The sequence below is a fragment of the Aythya fuligula genome, chromosome 13 (assembly GCF_009819795.1).
Source record: "Aythya fuligula isolate bAytFul2 chromosome 13, bAytFul2.pri, whole genome shotgun sequence".
NCBI classification, from domain to species: domain Eukaryota; kingdom Metazoa; phylum Chordata; class Aves; order Anseriformes; family Anatidae; genus Aythya; species Aythya fuligula.
This window is the reverse complement of record NC_045571.1, coordinates 11,474,207-11,493,870: the sequence shown is the minus strand read 5'-3', so window position 1 is coordinate 11,493,870 and position 19,664 is coordinate 11,474,207. Positions and strand designations below refer to the sequence as shown.

At 49.6% G+C, this 19,664-nt stretch overlaps 2 protein-coding genes across 3 annotated transcripts; both read left to right on the top strand.

Moving 5' to 3' along the window:
• Nucleotides 1–3,034: 3,034 nt before the first annotated feature.
• Nucleotides 3,035–8,190, top strand: ITGB1BP2 (integrin subunit beta 1 binding protein 2). The gene is made up of 11 exons (XM_032196432.1): nucleotides 3,035–3,098; nucleotides 3,233–3,282; nucleotides 3,368–3,424; nucleotides 3,750–3,895; nucleotides 4,055–4,167; nucleotides 4,293–4,351; nucleotides 4,730–4,800; nucleotides 4,908–5,010; nucleotides 6,093–6,206; nucleotides 6,604–6,666; nucleotides 7,873–8,190. The coding sequence occupies exons 1-11, from the start codon at nucleotides 3,035–3,037 to the stop codon at nucleotides 8,188–8,190; spliced, it is 1,158 nt and encodes a 385-aa protein (XP_032052323.1).
• A 248-nt stretch (nucleotides 8,191–8,438) lies between these two features.
• Nucleotides 8,439–18,897, top strand: LOC116494581 (rho-related GTP-binding protein RhoG-like). 2 transcript variants are annotated; one of them, XM_032196515.1, is made up of 4 exons: nucleotides 8,439–8,496; nucleotides 8,955–9,099; nucleotides 15,224–15,294; nucleotides 17,117–18,897. In XM_032196515.1, exon 4 carries the CDS (start codon nucleotides 17,138–17,140, stop codon nucleotides 17,711–17,713), a length of 576 nt encoding a protein of 191 aa, XP_032052406.1. In that variant the 5' UTR covers nucleotides 8,439–8,496; nucleotides 8,955–9,099; nucleotides 15,224–15,294; nucleotides 17,117–17,137; the 3' UTR covers nucleotides 17,714–18,897. The 2 variants fall into 2 exon arrangements, with proteins under 2 accessions (XP_032052406.1, XP_032052407.1); XM_032196516.1 differs by lacking the exon at nucleotides 15,224–15,294.
• Nucleotides 18,898–19,664: the final 767 nt, after the last annotated feature.

The window sequence follows — 19,664 nt, the reverse complement described above, 5'->3', positions numbered from 1 at the left end:
GGGGGAGCTTAGGAAGAGACTTCAGGAGGGAGAAAGTTACTGTGTAGGAGCATAAGGAGCTGCCTTATAAACCTGAGAAATAATAGGGAAGATGAAAACATTTTCAGGTGCCTGATGTTACCGGAGCTTTTAAAAATTATGAATTGGCCTATGGGTACCCTGTTAAAAGAGATGAAGTAGTCATTCTGGAGGCTTTTACTGGTTTACAGCTGTTCATTGAATATTTATAATTAGCTTGTAATGGCATGATTGGTAAGTTGTATTGGAGAGAGACTGCAGCTGCTGGTCTTGTTTCTTTTGCTTGTTTTATTTCTGTTTGGCATCATCTGTTTGAGTAGCTGGCAGTATTTAGTGGTGATTATCAGAGGGATTGCAACACCTGTAGGTACCGTGTGAGGAGCTTGATGTTTTTCACCTGTCAATTTGCTAAGGTAACTACACGCTGCAAAATGCCGAGTAAGGTGGCTAGAATGCTGATCAGCCCTTCTGTTGCCTTGTGAAGGGGATGTGGCTGTTCCTGGGGCTTTTACCTGGAACGTGACTGGCAGACGTTCCCTACCAGGACTGATGAGCAGTCTTACTGTTACCTTACTGTGCCTTTTGGATGCTCCCTCCCTCGGTGCAGCCTGCCTGCGCTGCTCTACCTGCTCGGGGTGGCTGTGCCTCTAGGCTGCGGCGCCCCCAAAAGGAAAACCTGTATAACCCCACGCTGCTAACTCTGGCTGCAGGCTTTCACGAGGGTGCCAGCTGAAGACAAGGAAACTGTGTGTTCGGAGAGGACTTCTGGACTGGCTCCTTGCTGAAAGGCTTTGCAGGATTGCTGTGACTGGATTACACACACAAAGCCTCCTCGCTCCATGGAGAAGTGCTGTGCCTCCCCTGTATGAGGAGCCCATCAGCACCCTCCTGCACAGGTAGGTGTCCCTGCGGTGAAGTCACCTTCTTCCTCAAGCTGCTCTTGCTCCTCTTTAATTGTTCACAGACCTGCATGTCCTTGGCACGCCACTTCCTCGAGAGGTGATGTTTGCTTTCATGCTCAGTGCTCGGGGTCTGGAAGCCCAGCTCTGTGCTGGCCTCGTCTGCAGCTGCGCCCCGTGCTCCTTGGTCCAAGGTTCAAGGTGATAACAGGGCTTTCCTTCTACAAGAAACGCCTGTGGAAGTTGTTTGAGGGCGATTGGGTCCATTTTTTCTATCTCCTTTTTGTTCTCTGTTATACCAAATCGACTGCACATGAAGCAAAGAGGCTTTATTTGTAATTCCCAGCTGGCTGTTCCTTGCACGCCGTTCCAAAGGTGCTGCCCACAGCCAGCCCACACGACAGGGACTTGTGCTTTACTTGGAGCTCTGCCCCGGGGCAGGGCCGGACCCAGCCACGTGGGGCCAGGGCTGCTGGCAGCCACAGCTCCCAGCCAGGCGCTGGGTGATCGGCGTGCTGCCCCACACCACGTCCTTCCTATTACAAGTACCTCATCTCCTCCTTTCTCTCATTCAGAAAGTGCCAGCCCTAGCACAGGGCTTGTCCCTGTTGCGCCCTGGCTGTGCTGTGCCTGTCCCCAGGGCTGCCACCCTGACCTCAAACCCGCTGGGAGCTGCGGGCACGGTGATTTGTGTGTCGCTGCGCCCGTGTGGCTCCCTGGCCACCTCGCTCGGCTTCCTGCAGGCACACCGGGGCTGGCCCTGCAACCCTTGTCCTCCACCCCGACGACCTGCTGGTCCTTCCAAACCGAGCCTCAGCACCCTCCACATCGCCTCGGCGTTTCCTCTGCAAAGTAACCCGAGCTCCAAACCCTCCCTGGCACGAGGATGGCAACAGCTGCGGCCTTGCTGACGGCTTGCAGAAAGGACGAGGAGACCTGAAACCCTAGAGCACCACGCAGACCCGGCACAGGGCTCTGACGGACTCCCCGGGACCTGTGATCCCTCCTGCTTTTCCACCCGCCCTTCACACTGCTGCCTGTTCCCGTGCCTTGGGGCATGCTTTTCTTTAAGGGGTGGCATCAGCTCGAAGCCAGGCTGCTGGCACTCCTGCAAAGCTTTCCTGGGGATATTGCACCGCAGGTAGGGCAGGCGTTGGGGCTGCTGTACCTTTGTGTTGAGGGTTTGCTCTGAGAGGAGCAGCAGTGGCATCCGGGCTGCCTTGCAGGGCAGCTGCTGCCCACGGGACCTGCCCTTCGTGGGCTTCTCTCAGACCCAGTTCCGCAGCAGAAGTGCTCGCTGGCTGCAGTGTGCCCCCACAGGTCAGAGAAACACCCAGGAAACATCTGCCTCTGCAAACAGGAACAATAAAAAGAAACTTTTGTTTTAGATATTTGTAGGAACTACGTAAAATCTTTGATCTCGAGAGGGCTTCTTGTCTGTAGGAAGAAAAACCCGAGGTGCTGGGATGGGAGCGGGGAGCTTCAGCAAACCCCTCCTGCTCACTGGAAGCCCTCGTATCATTTTGCACACTTCTGTGGTGATGGTGGAAGCAGGGAAAGCTGCCGGGGACAGATTTCATCCCTGGGCTGCACAAGGCCCTGGGGATCAGGGCATATTCCCTGCTCTGGTCCTCTGGTGCCATCTGCACATTTTGCCCTGGGACCCTGCGAAGTCTCTTCCTTCCCTTTGCAGCAAACTTTCAGCCCCTTCTCTGGGTGATAAATAAATCGAGAGCTCTCCCAGCAGCTGCTCAGGAGCTGTGGCTCCACGGATCCGAGCACAAGCACCGTGGTGCTGCAGATGCCCCGGGATGCAGGCGCTGGCAGCCCCCTGCCCACCCCAGGGCACCCCGCAGCGTGCGTCCCCTCCACCAGGCGCCTGCGTGTGCCGGAGCAGGGGGCAGGACAGAAATATGCCTCTGGAGATAACGTGGGTCCTGCCAGCTGCCATGTCCATCTTTGGCCAGCTCTCCGGTTACCAGCCGCCTCCTCCAGCTGCCCCCAAAGGCAGGCAAAGTCACCTCGCGGCGCCTGTGCTGGGAACTGCAGGGAAATAGAGGGGATGAGATTGACGGGGTTTTTGTTGGAGTGAAGGACGCCGCGTGTCCGCCTGAGCCATGGCCTTGCTGTGCTACAACAAGGGCTGCGGGCAGAGGTTTGATCCCGAGCACAACGCCGAGGGTAAGCGGGTTCCTGCCCCCCGATGATCTCCTGGTCTGCGGCATTGGCTGCCAGCAGGCAGCTCGGGAGCAGCTGGGGGGTGCACGGCCAGGATCGCCCTTTCCAAAAGGCTCCGAATGCTTTTCCCTCTTCAGATTCCTGCCTGTACCACCCAGGCGTCCCCATCTTCCACGATGCCCTGAAGGTAAGAGGGGCTGCAGCTGTGGGGTGGGACTGTGTGCCCGGTGGGGACATCCACCCCGACCGTCTCGTCCTCTCCCGGTGCCCAGGGCTGGTCCTGCTGCAAGAAGCGCACGATGGACTTCTCCGAGTTCCTCTCCATTCAGGTGAGCGACTCACCAAAGCAGCAGGGACCCCGTGCAGCTCACGCCCCCCGCACCATGAGGTGTCTGAGCAGCCCGGGGAGGTGGGGAGGCTCTTTGCTGTCCCTCTGCTGCCAGGCTGGGGTGGGACAGAGCTGAGGCTTTCCCGACACGGCCCCGGTGGGGCTGCACGTGGGAATCCCTGTGGACACGGCCCCTGCGCTGCTGTAGGGTGGGAGCCTGGCCCTGCAGGACGCAGAGCCACCGGGTCACAGGAGCTCACCGGGGCTGGAGCAGCCTCCAGGTTAGAAAGGGCAAAGCAGGCATCGGGCTCGTCTCTGCTGCTCAGGGATGCACAAAGGGGTTCCACAGCAAGGAGAAGCCCCCTGAGCCTCTCCAAGAGGAGAGCTCGGACAAGGCGAAGGCCAAGCCAGTGGCGGAATTCATCATCCAAGGACCAAAATCAGCTGAGATGATGCAACGGGAAAGACCAAGGTGAGAGAGGCTCAGCTGGTGGCATCGCCTGGCCACGCTGCTGCTTGTGCATGAGCCTTGCCCTGCCTGCCTCCTGGGAAGGAGCTGCGACACTTAAATGGCAAAAAAAAAAAAAAAATAGAAAAACAACACTCGGCCTTTGTTGCTGTTGTTTTCCAGCTCTGATGAGCCACGACAACTGCTGCCAATTAAAGTATCCAGGTCTCTGGAGCAGGCGCTGGAGAAACTGAGCCTGTCCCCCCACGACAAGGTGCCCGAGGGCGGCCCCACAGGTACTTCTCAGTCTGCAGCAGGCAGCGGGGCCTGGCCTGGCCTGGCGAGCCCGAAGCAGGGGCTGTGGGAGGGCTGGGGACAGGCAGGGTGTGTGTCCCCGAGCAGAGCTGTGCTGTCCTTGCAGGGGAGGCGGCAGCGCAGGTGAGAGCTGGCACCACCTGCAAGAATGCAGCCTGCAAGGCGGTGAGTACCCGGCGTCCCCACACCCTCTGCACTGCTCTGCCGTTCACTTGGGTAAAATGGGCACGGAATGGAATAATTCCTGCCTGCTCCTCCCTCCTGCAGTGCAGCACGCTTTCTGCCTCGCCCCAAGGCTGCCATGCTGTGCTGGGATAGGGGCTCGGCGGGGCGGTGCTGGGGGCACGCAGCGGTGTCCTGCCATGGCTGGGTGCTGCCAACAGGGAGCAGGGCCTGCAGCTGTCCCCAAAAAGTCCTCTCCAATGCTGAGGGAAGGGTGACAACGGGCTGTGACTGTGATGGGAATGGGCCCTGATGTACGGGTGCCTGGCCATGCCGTGCTGGAGGCACAGCCAAGCCTTCCCTCTGCTTCTTGCCCCACAGGTCTACCGGGGTGCAGAGAGCAACGCAGAGGTTTGTACCTTCCACCCTGGCGTTCCTGTCTTCCACGAGGGGTAAGGAACCTCCCTTTACTGACCTCGCTGCGGGCTGGAAGCGGTCCCGTGGGGTCCTGCCCTTGCTGGGGTCCTGCTGCCTGCTCAGGAAGCCCCACACCCTGCAGGATGAAATACTGGAGCTGCTGCGGGGTCAGGACCACCGACTTCAGCGCCTTCCTGGAGCAGCCGGGCTGCAGCACGGGGCGGCACTGCTGGACGGGGAAGGCGGTAAGGGAGCTCCCGGGGAGGTGACTGAGCAAAGTGCCTCCAGGAAAACCTTTACTGGCACCCGAGGCTGCTCTTTCCCTTGCTCTGCATTAACGCGGATTTCCATATTTAATTCTGCTAATTTTCATAATTGCTCGCAGATGATTGCATCAGGGTTTGAACGCTGAATCCTCACCCATCTGTTGTTTTAAAACTCTGCCTCTGCGTTCACAGAACCTGGCAGCTCTCATGCCTGTGGCACGGGTGCAATGGGAAGCTGAAGGAGGGCTGCCTCTGCCTTCTGCTCCAGGAGCTTGGTGTGGCTGGTGCTGCAGGCTGCCGCACAGGAACAGGCAGTTGAGCACAGGAAAAGCCCTGCAAAAATCCCCCAAAAGTTTTGGCGGATGTCTGCAAATGACTTGAGGTTGTTTTCATGAAGCTTTCTCTCTGCAGCTGCTTCTCAGGAGGGACCTCATCCGCACTGGCTGTTGTGGCAGGGCCACGAGGGGAAGGTGCCAATTCACGATTGTGTGCATGAGAGAGTTTCTCTTAGCTGGCAGCAGGCTGGAGCTGGGAAAGTTACAAGAAAATAGCCCAGGATATCTCTGAAAGTGCATCGTGTTCTTCTGAGTCAGCACTGCCAGACTGCCTGAGCAGCCCTCTCGGAGCTCAGGATGTTCTTTGTCCTGGGCTGAAAACACGCAAGGGGTGTAAGGGAGGCTGCTTTGAGAGGGCATCTTCTGCTGTCCCTGCAGAGTGAATGAAATTTGATGTGATGTAAAGGCTTTGTGCCTGCTCCTGGTGTGAGCTTGGGCACAGCAGAGTGACCCTAGAACAAGGAGATGTCTGCTCTTAACACATCCTGGAGCACAGCATAGATGTCCTGTGCTGCATGGGGCAGTCGGGCAGGGGCTGCCCACCTTCACACAAACCACCTCCCCTCCAAAACAAGATGCAGGGTTTGCTCTCGCTCAGCTGACGCTGTCCTTAGCTGGCTTTCTGCGAAGGACAGACACTCAAAGAGCACCCTCTGGCACAAACGTCCCCTCTGCTGTCTTGGGGGATGCCACACCAAGATGGGTTTTTCTCCCTGGCAGAACAAGAAGGCGGTGTCGTGCCGACAGGACTGGCACCAAACCAGCAGCCAAGTGGTGGTGACAATCTATGCCAAGAACCCCCTGCCCGCCCTCAGCAGCGTGAAGGCCAACCACACTGTGGTGAGTGGGGCCAGCAAGCTGGCTGGGGCTTTCATGGCACCCCACGTCAATGAGCCACAAGCCGGCCGGGTTCCCGGTGCTCTTCAACACCCATTTGGGGTTGGCGCTTCCTGAGCTGAGAGCCTGGTGGCTTTGCGGCTGCAGCTGCCCAGCCACGCTGGCTCAGTGGCTTTCGGCCTCAGCGTGGGGCTTTGTTGGCCTCCAGACCGTCAGCTGGTGGCAGAGGTGGAGCTGCAGCATGGGGAAGGGGTGAGAGGCAGCTGCTGAGGGATCGGCAGTTACACTGCAGCTGGGACGTGGGATGCGGTACAGGGCAGGAAGGCAGCTGCGCTGTCCAGGGAACAGCGCTGGAAGTGCTGTGCCGCCCCACTAAGATAATTTTCTGTTGATCTTTCAGCTTGAGGTTCACGTCATCTTTGAAGGGAATAAGATTTTCCAGGCAGAACTCGATCTCTGGGGGGTAAGATCCTGTTTACTTTGATTTCCCTGTTCCAGAAATCTGTGTGGGAATGAGCTGCAACACTGTAGAGCAGCCCAAGCTGCTAGAGAAGTATTTTCAGCCCCAAGTACAGGCTCCCAGTAAGGAAAATTACTCCCTTTATAGTCTCAGACTTCTGAAAAAGCAGCAAAGCGGTAGCTGTTACAAGTTCTGCACAGTCCTTCCTGTGCATGCAGCACGAGGGAGTCTTTAATTGCATTATCACGCAAAAACAGTGTGGCCCACGGGACTCTGCTGTTTCCCGAGAACAGGCTGGCGTATCTGTGGAACAAACAGCCATTTCACAGTCCCTCTCTCGGTGTTATTCACTGCCAGCTCCTGAGGACCTGCAGAGAACACAGCTCCATCGCAGCTGTCACAGCAGAGGGGACTGGTTTATCTTTAGAGCTCCTGTTTTCCATAGCAGCAAATGCTGATGGGGAAATGATGTTTTTCTCTATTGATCCAGTATGGGTAGCACCCCCTGTGAGCCATGCCTGGACTCTGTCCTGGCAGCTCTGTTCTACCTGAAGCACCCTGGCTGCTCTCTTTTAAATATTGCCACAATGCTGGCTTGTTGTTGGGGCTGCCTGGGAGCCAGGTCACCCAGATGCTAGCATTTATACCCATCTCTACTGGCTACGTAGGAAATATCACAGGTGTTGTGAGGAGGGCCTTGGTGGTGGCTGTGCCGATCCTTGACTGAGAGCAGAGCTGGGTGTCGCTGCTGGCTCTGCTGGCCTTCTGGATTTGGCTCTCCCTGAACCTGGCTCAGTCCCCGCGCTTTTGGAAGCAGTGCAAGGGGCAAGACTCGCTGTCCAATTCCTCAGCCACTTGCCAGCTGCAGAGGAGCAGCGAGGCTCAGCAATTTGCATGCGTCCTTCTTGCCTTTATTCCCCTCGTGTGCTGCCTGTGCCCGCCTGCAGCAGAGCGTGCTGCTGGCTGTGGAGGTGCCCGTGCCTTGTAGCTGTGTGGAGAGGGCTGTAACGGAGCCCAGCGCCAGCACCAACGTGCTGTTGAGGTGTAACACCAAGCTCAGCTGGACACCGGGACTCATCCTGCTCTGCCCTGAGGAGGGGAGGACTCTTGTCTTTTCTCCTCCATCACGGCTCTACTGATTGTGGGAAGGATGAGCACATGCTGCCGGCCCTCTCCTGCTCATTTTGACGTGCCCTGCCCTCTCCCCAGGTCATCGAAATGGAGAAGAGCTTTGTGAGCATGGTCCCTACCAAGGTGGAGATCACACTCTGCAAAGCCAGCCCAGGACCCTGGGCCAGGCTGGAGCACCCCCAGAGCAGGGCATGCTCCCAGGGGGAGCCAGAGAAGGCGGCTGCCAGCACGGAGGAGCTGGAGGAGGACTCTGACGACAGCCTGAGCTGGTCAGAGGAGGACGACGAGGAGCTGGAGGCACGGCGCCGCTCAAGGGCTTTGACAGCAGCCCTGGAGGAGCAGCCCCGACCCAGAGCACCGTGTAACCCCCCTCAGCTCACAGGGGGCGAGCAATAAAAACACAACACGCCACAGCTCCGTGTACAAGGCTGAGACGGGCTCAGAGACAGGCAGACTGCTTTTAACCTTTTAACTTGACTTTGAATCTTTATTTAAGATTACTTTTAACCACCCTGAGGGGAAGGGAGGGGGGAGGAGAGGGGAGCTGTCGAAAGATGGCGGCTCCCCCACAGCGGCGCCGCCTCCCCCCGCCGCCATCACTGCGCCTGCGCCCGGCGCCTGCGCGCGGCGGGGTGCGGCCGGCGCCCGGGTTCGGGTTCGCCGCCGCCGCCCCGGGAGCAGCGGGCACCGGGCGGCCCTGAGGTGAGCGCGGCCCCCGCCCCGCGCCGGGCCGGGAGGGGAGGCAGGACGGGGGTTGTGTGGCCGCTGAGGGGAAATAGGAGCAGGGAGGAGTGGGGAGGAAGGGGAAACGGGGTACTAGGGGGGTACCGGGGGGTACCGGGGGGGTATCGGGGGGGTACCGGGGGCGGTGGCTTCCCTCAGGGCAGCGGGGAGCAGCCGCCGGGGGTGGCTCCGAAAGGGGCTTGGGAGGTGCGGGGAGGGCACGGCTGGGGCTGAGCCGGTCCCCGGGCCGGTTTCCTGCGGGGAGATGTGCAGGAAGTGCGGCCGCCCCGCCGGCAGCTCCTCGGCTTTCCTCTTCCGCGGGGCAGCGGCGGCTCCGTGCGGGGGGGGGGGGGGGGGCGACAACAGGCGGGCACGGGGCGAGCTCCCCGCTTCCAGGGCTCGCTGTGTTCAGCACGAAGCGTTTTCCTCCCTTACAGGGACGCCGAGGAGCAGTCCTGCGTGATCTGCCCCCCCAAAAAACCCCCGCCACGTTCCTGTCTCGAAGAGCACACGGCTGGAGGAAGGCGCTGTCCGAAATCATTCTCGCAGCCTTCGGCACCTGCACGCAGTGGGGAGGCACAGGTACGGTGTGGGGCAGGCTGTGCACATCACCCACCAGCTCGGTGGTTCTCCGCTCCAGTTCTGTAAGCTTTCGGTATCGGTAACGTCCCACAGCCAGGAATTCCTGGCTTCACCTCCAGCTACCTTGTGTTTGTTTGGAGCCTCCCTCCTTCTGATTTAATTTGGCATCCCTTTGTTCTCCCCTTTAAAAGAGCCGGTGAATAGTTGGTGTCTGTTTGCTCTTTATAAGCACTTGTGATTTCCACCGTATTTACCCTGAGTTATAAAAAAAAGGCTTTAAATGCTTTTGTTCGCTGTGTGTACCCTGTGCTTACCACACGTGTCTCGCACTGGAGTGCGGCGCTCCTTGTGCCCGGTTCATTAGGTGTGTCCTGCTTGTCCCAAGCCTGGTTTTTGCTTTTAAAAACTTTTAAGTTCTCTTCTCTGCTATATAATTTACATCTGGCATGAAGACTGCGTTTGGCCAGTTTGCCAGCATACAGTTGCACTCGGGTCTCTATAGGGAACTTACAGCTATGAGACATTATTTGTCATTTTGGCTTTTGAGCTGTTTCCATAAAAAAGAAGCTTTTAAGCGTTCTTAGGAGGAACTTTACAGACATGTTGGAAAAACAATGAAATATGTGGTTTGCCATTGGTAGGGGAATGCACAGTTTGATTTGCTTTCATGATGAGGCTCTGATTTTTCTGTCCTAATGTTTTGACACAATATGGTGTCATGTATTACAGACGTCTTGTATCATTAAAAGGAGTATTTTATTTATTTACTTTACATTCCTATGTCCCTGCGGTAAATCTGGTGGACTGCTGAGGCGCTACTTTGTCACTGATAACTTCTGCTCACTGTTTAGAACTGCAGGATTTGATACAAGTGAGACTGGCAAATGGGGCAATATTGTAGCACAGCAGCCATGATAAAATACCCACTGAATGGATGCGTTAACTTGTGTTTTAATTGTATCAAAACTGCTTAAAGAAACTTTTGAAAACTGTTATTGATTGACCAAGGGCATTTTTTGTTTGTTTTACTTCCCAGTGAAATTTGGGGGAAGAGGAGGAGAAATCAAAAGCAAATCAAAGAAAGTGTGGGGGTTTTATTTTTGAGGAAGAAGTCCAGATTTTCCCAGTATACCTGTTACCCCTCAGGTAGAACAGTGGTGTCTTCCAACTTCTCTTAAAAATAGCTTTTATACTCCCGAGGAATGCCAGGTGACAAGGTGATAGGAAGGTAGACTCACAGCTGTTTTTTTGTTCCCTCCCCCCCCTCAAATCACAATGAGGGTGGCTTTAACTGGATTTGTCATTCATCCTGTAATGTGCTTAATTCTCCTAGCAGAACTTAGTCACTGAGGTACTGTCTTTTTTCCCTTTAACAGTCAGTACTGAATAAATCTGTAGAAGCTAGGAAGGACCTATAAAAAGTGGTCAGTGTATGTACCCAGGACCTCTGCAAGTTGCCTGCATCTCTGAGGAGGTGTGCAGTGGATCTGGGTGCAGAACCGTCCCGTGCCAGCTCCTGGTCTTACTCCTTTACTGTTACCACCCTTGAAGCACGTTAGGGACATTTTGTTTAAATAAGCTCTGAAGGGTACCATTGTGACAAGTCGATCCTTTTGCATGTGGTTGCAAGAACATCAAGTTTAATGCTCTGCAGCCTCTGATTATGGCAGGATACATTTCATTTTCATATGTTGTAGGGATGCAGATACCTACCGATGTTCTAGTTTTTAGTTCCTGTAGAGCTGCACTTTGGTGTAGTCTTATTTCACAGTCCTGCAGCTGTTTCATTGGCTTGTTTCTAATGCACTGTAATCTTGGATTCATAGAGCTTAAGTTCATTGATATTTGGTCACTCATATCACGACTCTCATATAAAATCTGGGGTATGAGTGCATGCAATAACAGTATTGATGCATTGAGGTTTGTGTGGGTGAGGTGCCTGAATGGCTCATGCAGAACACTGTTTTCTCTGTGGTTCCCAAGGAAATACTGATTATATGGTAAAGTTTGTTTCTTCATTTTTTTAAAATAAAAAGACTAAATGGATAAACCAATTTCAGCCTGATTTGGTAGGGATATAAGTCTTAAAAACATTATTTGAAAGGTTTTGGGAAGTTTCCTTTAGCTTAGAAACATTTATTTATTTATTTGGTGAAAAATAGGAAGGTCTTTATAGTGTCCGCAGTGAGATGTGGGAATTGTGCTCTTGTTAGACAGCAGCAGTGTGTGTGGAAGTTGAACTTGAAGCTCCACAGAAGTGAGCTCCTTGGGTTCTGCTGTTCACAGAACCTGGAGCTCTGGGTCCTGGGCTGGTGGTTCTGCTGTGCTGCTGAAATCTGGCGTGGCTCATTAATTTCTTTCCCCTCTGCTGCCACTCAGGCTGTTGGATGTTTTGTTTCTCTTGCCTTACAGGTAAATGGCAGGACAGAAAGCAGTGTGGAAACTTTGAAAAGCATTCAGAAGTCCAAGTAGGTCGTTCACTGCTGAAGGAATAGTCAGGGTATTAGGGATGAGGTCTCCTATTTAGCTTTTTTTTTTACTCTTTCTTGGCATGCATGCTCAAGTTTGGCACTTGTCCATTCGTTTAGCGCTTGCCTAAAACAATGGAGAGTAAGCTGAGCTGTTATGGAATAGTAACACAGTCTCGATTAGACTACTGAAAGCCCCTTTATCTTCCCTGTTAGATCTGGTGGCTAAGTTGCACAAATCAAAAATCTTTTAGGCTCCTTTGTATGGGTGAGGATGTTAGGATATAGTTGGAGCTGCAGTTTGTTGTTGAAAGGTTCTGCCTGATTTTATGTATGGATGGCGTGAATCATCTCTGAAGTTTTTGTTACTGGAAAATGAGCAATTATGTTGTTTAGATTTCTGAGCTTCTGCTTGCTCCAGATAAAGCAGTATCAAACTTCTGAGCCTGCAGAACTGGGAGGGATTGATCAAAGGTGATGGCTGAATAGAACAATACTGCTCAGTACAGGTGACTTCTGCTGAACTCCTGGTGCTTTTTCTGCTCATGTTTGGCCAAAATGTGGCCCTGTCCAAACTGGAAAGAGAGATGTAGAAAACCCGACAAGCTCTTTGAAAACAAGGTTATCAAAGAGCAATATCAAAGCTAAAATCCACCTAACAGAGGCATCTAGTGTTAATGGAGCGAGGGCAGAGACATATCCTGCTAAGAAATAGTTCCTCTGCCAAGAATTTTTCAAAGTGCAGGAAGTATAAGAAAGTACCCATCTAGAAAGCCCCAGGAGAATTCAATTGTATTTCCGTTCTGTTTTCTCCCTTCTCTCAATCGGGAAGTGAATTCAGTTGTATTTCCGTTGTGTTTTCTGTCACTGTTTTCTCCCTTCTCTCAATCGGGAAGTTTCCTTCAGACGTGGTGAAGAAAACTTTTTCTCTCTCCCTCAAAAATATTTCGAGGTAATATGAAGTTACTCAATTTCACTTAGGATAGCTTTGGAGGGAAGCTGGGGGTGGAACCCAAATAGTGAATTTCTCCTGCAGAAGTCCTGCTGGGTTACAGGAGAGCAAGCTGCCCGTGTTAACGATACCCAAAAATATGTAATTAGGTCAGAACGGGAGCAGCTCTCCTGACGATGTCTCGACATGTCGATCGAAATCTTGCACATTCCAAAGGAAACGCCAGGTGTGCAGACAGTGAAAGCAGACTTTGCAGCATCCTCTGAGGAGGAAACTAACCCCAGCTGGAATGCCAGTTTGGTAATTCGGAGGCATTGATGGATAAGATAGAAATAACTTCTCCATGTATTTTTGTACAACATTTCTCTGTGGGGTAATGCGTGTTGTTTTTTTTTTTTTTCTTTAATTTCTTGAAAATTATTCCCATGCTGCTGTAACTGTTAGAACTCTTCATGTTCTGATGATCTTCTGCCTTGACTGTAATCAAAGTGCTTTCTCTGGCAGGACTCAGCAACCAGAATTACCTCTCACTACTTTGGACTTTCTGTTGACTCCTTTCTCTTGCCAAGTAACCTTTAAACTTCACTTTGAAGCTCGTGCCTAGCTTTCTGTTTCTAAATTCTGAGTCTTGCTTTTGATGCGTTGATGTGGTCGTCTGTATTTTTCTCTTTTTTTCAGTTCTTCTTTTTACCTGTTGTATATGTTTTACTCTCTAAAATTTTTTCCCCAGAATTCTTTTAAAGCTTAAAAAAAAAAAAAAAAAAGCAAACCCTACACTTTTTTCCTGCTCTTTGTAATGTTTGTTGGTGATGATTGATTGGGGAGTATGGTGTTTTTTATTCCCAGCATCTATTCGTACAGCACGCAGTGCCAAGTTCCAAGGTGCTTGAGAAAAATGAATTTTCCTCTCAAATTTGAACCTCGGCTTCTTGCTTTCTTATGAGTTTTGTTGTTATGTAAATTGTTTACAAGCAGAAATTACAAATAGAGACTCTGAACATGTTGAACAGAGATTGTGGATTTAATAAAAAAGGCTAGGTGGAGGTAATACTGTTTGTTTGCTTGTGGCTTAAATTAAAAACTCCTTTGTCTTCCACATGTAAATCTTTAACCAAGCTACACCTGCTCGCAGCCTACAGGTTTCTGGAGAGTGGGAGCATCTTTCTACTCTTTCTTTTGATTAATTTTCTAAATGCTTTGTTTTAGTACTAAATTTTGTATCCCGGTCTGTTTGTTTTTCTAGTCTGCATATGCCACACACGAATCCTTTCAGCTAAGAGAACCTACTTTAAAGGAGCCCTGCAGGGAAGCATACTTTAGAGCCCACAGGCTCTTTAATCATATTTGAATAGTTCATACTTAGCCTGGTGCTTTGGCATTTTTGCATGGAGTTACTTCCTATTGCAACTGTTGCTCTCTTAAAAGTGAAGCTGCAGCCAGGTAATTCGAGATCTTAATGCTGTAAAAGCGTTATTCATATTCCAGATATTTTTTTTTTGTTACTTTACTATTGTGTTCCAAACCGAAAGCTGCAAAGACTTCTTAAATAAAACCCAGCAAAAATAATCTCCGAATAGCACACTTTCTTTAGAAAATTTTAATGAGATTGAACCAAGCTATTATAGCTTCCCATTGTACAGGGAACGTGTGGCATTGTAGTGGACCAATATAAGAAACTGCCCGCGTTGTGTTACAGTACTGGTGCCTGGTAGGCGTGGGTAGTGATGCAATTCTGGGTTATCTTGCCTTTCTGTGAAAAATCCTGTGCGGGAATGAATAGGTATGTGAGCCCTTGGGGGAGCTCGTGGTTTGTGCTTTAAGGAGAGCCATTCCCAAGGCCTTGCGATTTATGTGTTTTAGAAACTAGGAACTGGGATATAAAAGGCTTTGTGTGTCTCATTCTCCATGAGACTTCTCGTGCGGGTTTTTGAATGCATGTGTCCAGCTTAGCTCTGCGTCATCACGGAGATGGCTTTTCATCAAGTGATCAGAACAGCTGGCTGCTGCATAGGTACTTTTCATTTGGAAATCATCTTCTGCTCTGAAATTGCTGGTCACCGCTAAAGTTTGGGATGCAGGGCTTAATTCAGTGGTTTGAAGTGCGTGTAGGAATTAACTCTAAGACCTGCTCTCTGCTGCCGTTCAGTGCTGCTGCCCTTGGCAGCTGCCGGTGCTCCCCTCCTCCGCGATTCACTCCCACCGTGTCGTACCACTGGCTTGGCTGCACCAGCCCCTGATGCTCAGGAAATTGGGTGAAAGGACTCCTCAGCCTGTTGTAGTGTGCGGTCACGGCTGAGAAGGTGGGCTGCTGCCTGGCTGGGGAGGGAACTCGGTGCTTGGAAAGGTCTGAAGGCAGCCTCGTCATGCCAGAGCTGCAGGGAGGGCAGGGGGAGAGCCTGGGACAGCGAGTTACAGCTGCCCCTGTGGATACAGCAGTGTTATGGCATCGGGATCCGTCCCCTCTTCTGTCACTGTTTTGTAACCATTAGACCTTCTGTGTTCAGGAATATGACCTTGTCTCATGTGCTGTTAGGGAGCAGTGCACAACCTCTTAATAAAATGCTGAAAATGTTTAATGTAATGATTTTGGTAGTTTTATATTAAAATTTCAACTCTTGGTTTTGCAAAATGCAACTAATGTTTCTAAGCCTCTAATTCGTTAGATTTTTACCTTTTTTGTTGTTGTTTTTTGTTTTTCTTCTAGCCCCCTTAAATGAAAATCTTGGTGCAACTGTTCTGGAATAATATATGCAGTCCTGCTGTTGGTTATTGCTGGTCAGTGCTCTTCTTTTTTATTGATTACCTTTACGATTTCCAGTGGCATGCCTCTCTCTTTACATTTGACTCTGGCCTTGAAGGATGACTGATGTTTCTGATGTATGATGAAATGCACACGTATGCTTTTCTGCCAAAGCTCAGAAGTACCTGAGCTCAGATTTCGTTTCAGGTGATTCATGATGTTTAAGCAATTTAATTCCTGCCCTTTTCAAAAAGGATCAACTGCTTCTGCATCTTTCTCCTGCTTGGTTCTTCCAAATTCCTCCCCTCACACATCCTGCTCAGTCTTTCCGGTGCAAGGTTTCAGCACTGCTTCGCACAACTGGCTGCCTTTTAATAGCAAGTGTGTACATATATTTATACTTCCTTAAGCACTGTACGTTGTAGTGACCGAAAGCAATATCGCTCACTTGAGTAGCCTGCTGCAATGCCAAAGCTTAAAGTAGTTTTTTTTCACCTAGTACAGAAGAATCATGTGTGCTCCCAGTGGGATGATAACAGTATGTGGATACAGACTCTGTCAAAAAGCTGTTTGTTTCAATGGTCTTGAAGGGGAATTCGGAGGAATGGGATTTTGTGACTTCTTATTAGCGAAGTACTTCACTGCTGCTTGTTTTTATATTTCCTTTGCAAATATAATGCTGTTAAAGTTGTGATTTTTCTGGAATGTGCAATGTAGTCCCTCCTACTATTTGTTTCTTCTGTTTGAAGCAGCATATTTGGTGCTGGTTGCGAGTTGGGGATTACTGATAGTACCTCAAAGGCATTTGGGTGAGAAGGCAGATGCATGTTCCTTCTTGCTCAGGCTAGCAGTGGAAGCTTTAGCACAGAAATGAACAGCAAATGACTGTGCTTGTAGTTGTTCCATAGTGTTTATGAACAGTAACAGGAAAGTTCCTGTTCATGTAATAAAAGCTTAGAATGAATCGAGTTTTAGTCTATATCCACTTGATTATCAAACCTATTCCTTACATTTCAAGAAAGGGATAAGAAGGCCTTTAAGCATCACGTATCTCTGGGAACATTTCCACAGCCTGCCCAGGAAGGCTGTTTGATTGCTGATCTCTTACACCGTGTGTTTTTTCTAATGCTTGGTATAAGCTTTCTTTATTTTACTTCAAGCCTATTAAGTTTTGCTTGTTCTGTCACCGATTAGTGCGAATAATCTGTTCTTGGCCTCTTTAGAAAAATTCTGTATGTATTCTAATCTGGATACCATTTCTAGTTTTATTTCAAAGAACAGCTTTTCTTGTACGTGCTGCTGTCTGAACCTTTTGTCCAGTGTTTTCTGACTGTGAGTCGAGTGAATTACTGTAGTAAACGGTAGCAGTGCAACCCAGCAATTGATATCTTGGCTTACTGCACATTTTTCGGACCTTTCTTTGTGCTAAACTTCCTAGGCAGTAGAACACATAGACAAGAAGTGTCAATTTAGAGTGTGTGTGGACTTACAGATGACAGAGTATCTTGTTACTGGTTGTGAGATCACGATCCTTTTCCGCTTGCAGGTATTTCCTAAGGACTTGTCCCTCTTGCCTGTGGGAAACTGTCTGGCCGTAAGGCAAGACTGTGGGAATTTGGCTAATTTGTGCTTATGTGGTTGGAGAGCAGCCAGTTGTCACTGAGCTTTCAACTTGTTGCATCTCTTTCCCTATTGTCTTTCTAGCCTCTGAGCTCTTCATAATGGCTTCTGAGACACTGGGTATGTCTGGCTGCGATAAGAAATTGTTAGCAATATTAAAAACACTTGCAAAAGCATCTCTTAAAAATGATTGTCGTCGAGCGTGCCTTTTCTAACTTGTTCTCTTGCTTTGTGCAGGACTTTGTTTCTGGGTAAAGAATGCAGACCATAAAGTGTGTAGTTGTTGGAGATGGCGCTGTGGGAAAAACTTGTCTTCTCATCAGCTACACCACCAATGCCTTCCCTGAAGAGTACATCCCTACTGTGTTCGACAACTATAGTGCCCAAATGACTGTTGATGGCCGGACGGTTAGCCTGAATCTCTGGGACACTGCAGGCCAGGAGGAATACGACCGTCTGCGCACACTCTCGTATCCTCAAACCAATGTATTTGTCATCTGTTTCTCCATTGGTAGCCCCTCTTCCTACGCAAATGTGAGGCACAAATGGCACCCTGAAGTTTCTCACCACTGTCCTAATGTTCCCATTCTTTTAGTGGGCACGAAGAGAGACTTGAGGAATGACCTGGAAACAGTTCAAAAGTTGAAAGAGCAAAGCTTGGCTCCCACTACCCCGCAACAGGGGACTTCACTGGCTAAACAAATTGGAGCAGTCAAATATTTGGAGTGCTCGGCGTTGAATCAGGAGGGTGTTCGGGAGGTGTTTGCTGAAGCTGTTCGTGCAGTTCTGTATCCTGTGACAAAGAAGAACACAAGAAAATGTGTCTTATTGTAATTACCTCGGGTGGTGGATGTTCAAAGTTGAATAATGACTAGAGTTTTGGAGGGCTTTTTAACGCGTTAAATTGAAGATTTGCATCTTGCACTAACAGCTCTAAGCAGAAATGGATTATGCAAAGAATATTCTTGCAGTCTTATTGCTTCAGGGAAACTGAAACAAAATAGTTTTTTTTTTTCCAACTGAGAGGTCAAATATATACTTAATTTCTAAAGTTCCAGTCTCCAGCTTCTCCAGGGATCATTTGGCTTCTGTACTTATTTAGCGGAGGAAAATAAAAGAAGGGATGAAGCCAGACGCCTTTAGTAGATAACTGTCAGTTACCAGACTTGCTGAAAAGCACAAATTCTGATAACTTTGCTTTAAGCATAGCTGCTGCTTTTCCCATCCCTTATGTACAGACCAAACTGGTTTTTACACACATCTGGCTGTCCAGTTGTTTGCCAATTCAGAGCTTGAAAACAATTTGTTTACATGCAGAAATGCCTGAAATAGTACTGAGACTCACCTTAAAGTGAACTGTGACCATTCGTATGAAGATTTAACATAAGGCATATTTAACCCAAAAAGCAAGACCCAGGGAACACCTGCAGTTATTTTTTTCATAGAAGCAGGAGATGATTTCTCCTCACGTAAGGAACTTAGGATAATAACGATGAATCCCTTGAATGAGTGATTTTCATGCTGTCAAAATGGAGAGGTGGAAGAGTAGTTTAGATGCAAGTCTTCCATAATCTACTAAACCAAGATAAGGTTTTATTTCACTCTCCAAAGAGACTTAACACCCTGAGAATAAACTTCATGATCTTCTTGGGCCGACTGAGATAGTTGGGATCACTCTTACTCTCCAAGTGAGCTTTTCAGTGTAATCCCACTCTCCCTTTGATGAATTCCAAAGACTTGGTAGAAGCCCATTTTCTCTTGAAGAATTCATTGCTTCACTTTTTAATGTTCTTGGAGCGACCACCTGAGATTTTACAGCAATTCCTTTGTTGTTTTTCTGGGAGATCATTGACAGAAAATTTGGATGTTCTATTTGCAGGAAACAGAAATGCTTATTTCTTCTGATGGTTTCAGTTAAGTTTGTAATGGTTAGCCAGTCACTGGATAGATTTACCTGGGCAATTTTCTCCCCTCTGCAAGGTGATCAGTTGTTATAGACGGTTGTAACTGAAGTTCTGTTTACGTACTTTTTTTTTTTTTTTTTTTTTTTTTTAACTTTCTCTAGCAGCTCTAGTGAGTGACAGCTGGCTTTTGTTTTCAGGATGTTCACTGTTTTTTGTGTGTGATTCTGGGACCAGCTGAGGAGTGAGCGCATGAAACCTTCCTTAGTCTTAACCTTCCAGCTTGGTAGTATGAAAGCAGCATGCTTCAAAGATGCTTTGTATGAAACCAATGGTGCTGGACTGGGCTTTGTTGTCTGAGGTTGACAGTACTGTCTTTGTCCAGATGCAGCCTCGATTGGTAATTCAGAACTTGCTTTCTTGTGATTCCCACACATGCAAAACTGCACTGCGTATACCCTGGTCAGAAAAAAAAAAAAAAAGCCTCATTTTAGCAAGAGGACAGAAAATATATCAGCAAGGTTATTAGGGATCTTGTGTTAATTTGACCTTGCTTTGTCTGATATGAAAAACAACAACAACAAAAAACAGGTAGATAAACACATTCATATTTGTGCCCTTATTCCCCTCTTTGAAGAGGATGTGCCTTTCTTCAGCTGTTGTAACTGTCACTGTCGCTAACCACAATCTCTGTGTATTGGCTGTGTGCTCGTACAGGTACTGCTTTAGCAAGCTGCAGCCCATAGATACAAACTGCAGTGAATTCAGGTATCGGTATAAGCGGCTAGTAAAACAGTACTGAGTTTCACATTGCCTGATGGCAGGCAACACCAAAACGCCCGTAGTGAATGATGTTTGCAGAAACCTGGAGACTTCTGCATGTT